Here is an 8,357-nt window from a genome sequence, read left to right on the forward strand (position 1 = left end):
GCGCGAAATGATGACCTATTCCCCTGTTCGAACATACTGCCCAAGGAAGGTTAAGTCGTCATTTCACATCCCATATGAGGGGACAGGACGGTCCTATTCGAGTAGCGAATAGGAGAGGATAAAAATTAGTGTACCTCCACCTCCATGCCCAGACACATAAAGGGGGACGGGAATGACTGCCCCAGATTAAATTCCTCTCCAATTCCCCTATGGTGCAGTGCGGTGCAGTTTGGGGTGGAGAGATCGACATCTAGCAGGTGCAACATTCAACGGTTTGAGCTGCACCACCTTAGTTTTTTTTGTTTCTTTCTTCTCGAGCTTAGCACTGTTGCATGTTTCACCTGCCAGTTGTCTACATCTCCGAACTGCATCGCACTACCCCAACCCCAAGAAAGGTGAAAATCTCACCCTCCATGACGCTAATGTGTGTACTCTCATTGATCCCCGTGCATATACAGGGGCCACGCTCCCCCATAGAGAAAACGAACCCTATGCAATTTTTTTCTTTCCTGAAACCTAAAATATAAGCAAGGGCCTACACCTATTCACAACTTCTACAACGTGACAAAACAAAGGCCACCCACGGTGGCCAGACGGGACCGCCTAGAGACAACGTGTCTCCCAGTCAAGACTCCAGACCGGCCCGCCTAGAAACAATGCGCCCATAGCGTATTTAAACCTTTGTGCCGAAGGAAGACTTCACTTCAGTTGCTTCGCAAGCAAGTCTCTGTCTTTCTCTTTCAAGAAAACTAGAAAACTAGAAAAGTAAGAAAGCCCATTCGAAACCAAATCATTTGCGTCACTCACAATTGCCCTTCCAAAACTGACAAAAACCCAATCTTCTTCTTTAACAAATTTCGTTTCATTTTCATTTTCCTTAATTCCAAGCTTCTGATCATTCGATTGCAGAGACCTCCAAATCTCTCATGGAGGCAGAACCTTCAGCTTCGTCCAAGAGTGCAGCGACTATGGCCAAACTGAAGTTGGCAGGGGCTTGGACGGGTGTTTTGGAAGTCGAACTTAACTTGTGGACGGTATCCATGTTGAGAGGAGAGGTCGCGAAGCGATCGGATTGCGGTCCCGAATCGATCAAATTGATTTGTGCTGGTAAGGTCTTGAAAGATGGTGAAGGGAATGAGAAACTATGCGACTTGGGCATCAAAAACAATGCCAAGATTCTATCGACCAAAATTCTGTCAGGTCAGACTTCCGGTGATCATGGTAAGTCTGCCAAGGAAGAATTGATGGCCGAGGAGGAGCGTTCTCAGCGACTTGCTCGAATCATGTGAGTCACGGATGAATTTTAGGTTTTCGTTCCGCTAAATATCTGGGCCTTAGTTAGTCTGTTCTTTATATGGCCTTCATTTGTCATTGTGTTGAATTTTTTTTTTTTACGTGGTTTGTAGAGACATAGGTGTGTCAGCCCCAAGGTGGGATTGAGTCTTCCATGGTTGTTGATTTCTTGATTTTTATATTCTATGTAGGAACCTCTCTGTTACTAAAATGAATTATATTATGTAAATCTCTAGAATCTCTCCGTGAGAACTGTGAGTTCCATAAGGTATACATTAGAGAACACTTCATTGCTGAATTGAATAGAAACTTTAAAATACGACCAAACTGTTGGAATTTGGAGAAATCTACCAGACTACTAGGAGAGATGGAAGGAGTGGCCTTATAGACATAAAGGACCTGTATAATAGAGGCCTCCTCCTAGCTCAATAGTGAATCCCCTCCATGTACTTATTTTATTGTCGCTTGAGTTCGTTTTAGTCACATTTGAAGAACACTCTGCCCTTGCGAAGTTCTTTGGTTACTTTGATTGGCCAAACACTGGGTTTATCTCTTTCTCTCCAAGCCAATGAGACTATTTATGCCTTCACACGATTCACCTCTCCCAACCTACTGAACCCGGAAGTACTTGATCCGTATGTTTGACGCTCCTTAAACACAAACCCACTAAAACTGCATACCCATCATGGCCTATAATTGTGTCCTTTTAACTATTGGATCTCACCATTAGTTTACAGGGCTGCAGCTGTTTCCTTGGCAAAAAGGAACCTGGATGGTTCATTACCGTTGGATGACTTCAACATTGAATTAGAAGACCAGAGTGGACAGAAAGTGAAATTGGGATCCGAGACTGATCAGTGGTATGTATTTGCAAATAGATATTATGTATCTCCATGTTTAAAGCTGAAAATTCTACTTTATCTGGGATTCTAGTTATCCATTATTTCATTTTTAATTATCATTTGACAGGGGACTGATGATGGGTATGATGCTTCATACAAATGCCAAACATCTCATAAAAAGACAAAAATACAAAGATGCATTAGATGTGCTTGCTATAGGAGAGGTTAGTTATTGGGACATTAATCGGTGCAATTGTGTAGTTGATTGTTTCACTCATAGTTTACGCATGTGTTATGATGTCACTAGATATTCTTTTTTGACGTAGTCTGCATCTCAAGATTGTTTGAATTTTTATGATCATGTACAGGACAGGCAGATTACTTCTGTTTGTCATTTTGAAATTGGGGTCTTAAGGTCCATGTTTCCTCCATGTGTTGTGCAATTTTTCCGAAGATACCTTGCTAGTTCATAAGCATGTTGGCTAGGTCCATCACGCAGGAGCAAGGTAGCCCTAATGATTGAACCATAAAGTAGCAGCAAAGACAGCCTTTCTGCTGTTGTGCATACATATGTAATTACTTATTGCTGCTACTTTATGGTTCACTCATTGATTTCTACTTGAGATGTATTGGATATTACTGATATTTGTTTTGTAATGAGACTGAAATTCAGTCCATAATGTCATAATTTGGCTGCAACACAACCTGTTTGGCTTACTTAGAACGGACTGATGTTTCCACCGGTCTACTTAAGATATTTAATCATTTGGTAGGTTCTGTCCTCTTGCTTGAGCACCGCTCGTGCTGCTGCCTCATTGGTAGATCATCCTTTTGTTACTTGGATTTCCTCTTAGAAAGTACTTGCACTTTTCGCTCTCTGTTTTCAAAAACATTTTCTCATGAAATGGTATACAATCAACACCAAAATAGAAACTCCTTTTGTTGAGAAAGGTGGGCAATCATTAAGGCCCCTTTGTTTAGAAGGGAGTGTAGGATGGGCAATTTGACATGTGGGTCCTACAAGGAAATGGGGTAGAAAACAGGAGAGAGAGAGATGTTTAAGTCAAAGATTGGGTAGGTTTATGTAGTCATATTCTTCTTGAAGAGCATTTCCATGTGTCATACTTCATTTAGAATCTTCAGTTGTCGACCCATCTTTCAGAGTACAGATCTTAGCAGAAGTGTAATGTGCTCAAAACCCACCAAAATTTCATCTTTTCCTTTTTTTCCCTCTTTCCGGTTCATAATATTTTCATTCTGATAGTTTTTGTATGAAGCGTGGAGCTTTCAATGTGGCCTTGCTGGAACCTTCTTTCCAGTTGTTTTTCTCCTTGGATTTTAATTAGAACAAAAATTTACTAGAGCTAAGATGATAACCTTCATGGCGGATTCGACTGAGTTGGGTTAGGAATTTTTTGGGTTTCTCAATTCTTTTCTGTGCTTTCCTTCCTTGGATGGCTTCATTGGGATTCTCTGGCAGGGATATATATGGTTTTATTGGGATTTTCGGTGTTGCAAGTGGCTGGTTTTGGTGGGTATCTGGAGTCTGGTTGCAGAAATTTTGGTGACTTATTCATTTCAAAAGGTAAAACCCCCAAAACCATCAGCAGCTCCATCTCTGCATACACCACTGAAGCCAACTCAGAAGCTCGTTGCGCTCACCATCTACAAGGAGACATGGAGGAACGGTGTCTGTCTAGAGCAAGAAGATAAGTAAAGGGCGTATCCAGTGCACAAGGCTCCTGCCACTGCGGGGTCTGGGGTGGCTCATAATGTACGCAGCCTTACCCCTGCTTTCGCAGAGAGGCTGTTTCCAGACGCAAACCCGTGACCACTTGGTCACAATGGAGCAACCTTACCGTTGCACCAAGGCCCACCCTCAGCAAGAAGATAAGTATGAATGCGATTTATGACCATTGCTCAACTCCCCTCAACTTCCCTGTGAGAGTCCCGCCAAATTGGTGGGACTTTGAGAGAGCTGGGCCTGAGAAAGCAGGGTTCCGACAAGAAACTCAGACTCTTATGAGTCTGTCTGCTCAACCTCCCACCCCAGGGAACCAAACAACCCATATTATTTTCTTTTTTTGGTAAAATCTGACAACATTCACACCCCAGCAAAACCCCATCTAACCAAGTTGTTGTAGAGCTACTGCAGGCATTTTGTTTTCTGAAAGTATTATAGAAATATCATAAGGTTATCTAATTAAGCTTCATTTCTCATTTCTAGGAGGCCTTTTCTCTCTGTGATCCGAAGGTGATTGAGGTGAGTTGAATGGTCCTCCTTTTAACAAATGTTGTGCATGATAGCGTATGTTATGTCTTATTGGTCGCTTTGTTTTCTGCTTTCAGATGATTGATAATGTCCCAATACTCCAAATAGACACAGTGTGGTGTTATTTCATGCTCAGAGACATCTCATGGCTCTCAATGGCGGGAGTACGCCTTGCAAAAGCTAGAGAAGGACTTGAACGTGCTCATGGGAAGGACTCCAGCCGTGTTAGGCTTCTTCAGCAAGGTTATCATCCAGAGATTGCTCTGTGAGTATTTCCCTGGTTACTCACTGATATCTCTCTCATTCTGGCTTTACAAACTATTATGTCTGTGTTTGCTTTTTGTGAATTAATTTATTTTTTTATTTTGCTAGGTATCTACGACTAGAGCTCTTAGAAGGCGTGGTTGCTTATCACAGTAACCAGTTTGAGAAATCTCGAAAGGCATTGACCTCCGCACAAGCTAAATACCTTCAGGTTTCTTGGTCTTTATTGACTATATTAGGTTTTATTCACTAGAGATGTATTATTTATGTCTTAAATGCAATGTGCTTTCAGAAAATGCTCAAATCTGGTCAAGAAGACAACTTGTATAGCAAAGTGACCATAATCATTGCTTTCATGACTGATTTATTCTTCATTTTTTCATTTTCCCAACAAGAAGAGTAATTAATTATAGACATGCTGTGGATTTAGAATCCATGATTCAGTGCCCTCTTACCAGGTAAATGTAGAATGCCAAGAGGCATCCTGATCAAATATTCTAACCATCCCCTTCTCTAGAACACTAACATGAGCTCACCATATCATTATCCTATGTCCTACCATCCATAGGAAATGATAGATTAGATGGTTAGGACTATCAGATCAGCTCAAAGCTTGGTCTATGAGTTGTCTTAGGCAACTCCCCAATGTGAAAGTTTGACGTGCATTTATTATCTTCATGGAATAAGTGCTATCTAGTTGAAGCTATTGTTTTCTTCGTGTTTGTATCTAAAAACTAATTAGGAGATGAGAATCTGCTTCCCTATGTCTTTCTTGTTGTATTTGTTTCCATCTTTCCATGCTAACCCCCAGTACCCCACAAATATGTTAATTCTTTTATCCATTTAGAAGAATAGTTTATTTGAGTTTTTCGGTTCGCACTTTACTCTAATGCCTTCTTCTATATTCAGCTTCAGGTACCAGATGAAGCTTTGTCACTTCTAATGAGCATGGGGTATAAAGAACGTGAAGTGAAAAGAGCATTGAGAATGACTAGTCAAGATGTTCAGCTTGCTGTTGATTTTATTGATGAGGAGAGGAGAAAAAAGGCACAAAGGCATGAGGAAGATATTCAGCGAAAGAAGGAAATCATGTAGGGCCACATAAATATGCACTATTAACAAAGTATTTAATTAATCTATTTGGTCAATATAATCTTGAGGATTTACAGGGAACAGAAGCGGTATGGAATGACACCTTTAAAGAAAGCTGTGGATCTGCAGATATTGAAGGAATTGGTCTCCATGGGGTAAACGTGCTCACCCTCATTTAGATAAAATATTTATTAGAAGCACATCTATCAAGGAAAAGTATCTGCTATCAATGTATATAGGAAAAAGGGAAGAATATGATGGAAAGTATGGTGTACATTTTTATCCCTTAGATCACTAAGACATGCATTTGGCAGATTTATGAAGGACTTGGCTGCAGAAGCCCTTAGAAGAAATGAAAATGACTTCAACAAGGCCCTGGATGAATTGACAAATCCAGAAACAAAATCTATCATAGAGGTTGTTGCATTCTTTTATTATCATTTGGCTGCAGACTCTTTCCGGATTCTAATGATCATTATTCCCAACCCTTTTTAAAAAAAAATTTGTTTGCCCCTTCATTGCAGCACTACATTGAGTCAAAGAAGAATAAAAGACCGAGACAAGTAGTAGATGCTGCTATCGAAGAACTTGTATCTATGGGCTTCGAAAGATCAAGAGGTACTCCAATACATATTTTAACTGTTTCAGTTCATAAATTGGTATAAAAATCAATGTATCTTCTTTCTTGTTGAAAGCCATGTTTCTTGTTCAATTCTCTGCTAAGAAAAGCTTCTCACTAAGTTTTCTTCTTGCAGTGGTTGAAGCTGTGCGGACTTTTGGCACTAAAGAGCTGGCACTAAATCAGCTAGTGGCGGAACCTGCATCAGATCTCACGGTCACAAATAATGATGGTATAGCGTCTGCCGCTCCATTAAATGATAACGTGGGTTCATCTAGCTTGAACAGCGAGGATACTGTAGAAGATCCATCAGGAATCGATGAACAAGAAAGGGATGTGGAAATGGAAGATACACTTGTGAAAGAATTGACTGGAGATGCATTAGAAGATTATGATATTGAAGTTGCAAAAGAAGGAGAAGCTATAAGTGAATACTTGGCTCTGTTGACTTCTGTAGGCAAGCAGTGAAAGAGTTTCCATCTATTATTACTACTTGGATTCGTCAAAGCATGCAAATCAAATTGTGTAAATAGAATGCCTTAACATCACCTCATATCCTGGATGGATGCAACTTTAGTGTCAAATAAAGTAGTTGTTTGGAATGTCGAGGATCTTGCTCCAAATCAATGTAAATAGGGATTTTTAGTAGACTGTCATTTTCTTTTCCAGTTATTTGTATAAATTCGTCACATATTTTGAAATTTTCATTTTTATACACACGTGATGATTAATGCATCGTTATTTCAACCACTATTAATCATGATGAATTAACAAATTTTGCATTGTAAACAACCTTTCTCTGTTGTTAAAAATCTATAAATTATTTCTAAGGGAAGAAATTCTTCCTAAATTTTGAGGTTTTCAATAAAGCTTCATTTGTTTCAATGTAAACTATTTTTCTGAAAGATTCTGTTTTTGTTACAAGCAAATGGAAGTAAATCACTTTTGAGAAGAAAAAGGAAAGTTTGTAATAATTATTATGTAAGTTACTTGAAACTCTTTTCATCATTGGTAAATATGTTTTTAAATGTAAAATTTGCTTTAGATTGCAAAGTGGAAAGTGAAATTTAATAATTAAATTTGATATGTTTTAGAGTTACACCATTTTTGAGGTAATGATTAGAAAAACTTTCACTTAAGTGTTGATTTGATTTTACTCCCTTTCTTTTATTTTCCGTTCAACTTTAGCATCCAAAATATTTACTATTTATAAATTGAAAAAAAGATCCTTGACAGGCTGTGTGGAGTCTGCTCCCGGATGTAGGAGTACATGAAATTACTGCTATGCCTCCCCCTGAAATAAAAAATCCCATCCATGTTGTTGCCCTTGTGTGCATTTTCATTTTCCCCTTTGCTGGTAAGGAGCTATGCAGCCTAACAGCAATCTCATGCCCATATAAATTATTTATATTGGGAAAAAGAACTCTGTTCGGGAGTGTGGCTGACGCCAACACTCCCATGAGTCTATCTCTCTCCTCCCCATATGAAAAGACAGTTGTGCCCCTTTGTTTTAAGTAGGAGAGAGATAGACTCATGGGAGTGCTGGCGTAAGCCACACTCTAGGACAGAAAGCTGCTTCCTTTTTATATTATTACTATTTGACCTTTCAATGTTGGATGCTTGAGAATCTTTTGCCATGGTAAATCCTTACTTCCTCACTCCAAAAAAGGGGGGAGAGGGATTGCCAATATTGCACAATAAGGTTTCCACAAGCCCTACAATTTTTGCCAAGAGTTCTCCGAGAAAATTATCTCCTCCAGTTCCTGCTTGACCAAGTTCCCCAGTTCCTCTAATAGGGGGGTGGTGGACCCCATTCAGGTAGAGTGTTTGGGCAGGGGTAGGGTGATCATTCCCACCCCCCTTGTTAGAGGAACTTGGGAACTGGACTGGGTAGGGAACTGAAGGCGATAAAGATCCGAATTCTCCATCTTTGAGTGCCTCATTCAAGATAAGATTATGATATTAAGTTCATGGT

The 8,357-nt window shown here is 39.7% G+C and overlaps 1 protein-coding gene across 1 annotated transcript; it reads left to right on the forward strand.

Annotated features, from left to right (window-relative positions):
- Positions 1-888: 888 nt before the first annotated feature.
- LOC122652556 (NEDD8 ultimate buster 1) lies at positions 889-7,050 on the forward strand. Its single transcript, XM_043846335.1, has 11 exons — positions 889-1,285; positions 2,031-2,153; positions 2,263-2,359; positions 4,363-4,398; positions 4,485-4,672; positions 4,780-4,882; positions 5,581-5,762; positions 5,841-5,918; positions 6,078-6,180; positions 6,288-6,381; positions 6,519-7,050. Exons 1-11 carry the CDS (start codon positions 927-929, stop codon positions 6,848-6,850), a joined length of 1,695 nt encoding a protein of 564 aa, XP_043702270.1. The 5' UTR covers positions 889-926; the 3' UTR covers positions 6,851-7,050.
- The last annotated feature ends 1,307 nt before the right edge of the window (positions 7,051-8,357 follow it).

This window comes from Telopea speciosissima, chromosome 2 (genome assembly GCF_018873765.1).
Source record: "Telopea speciosissima isolate NSW1024214 ecotype Mountain lineage chromosome 2, Tspe_v1, whole genome shotgun sequence".
NCBI classification, from domain to species: domain Eukaryota; kingdom Viridiplantae; phylum Streptophyta; class Magnoliopsida; order Proteales; family Proteaceae; genus Telopea; species Telopea speciosissima.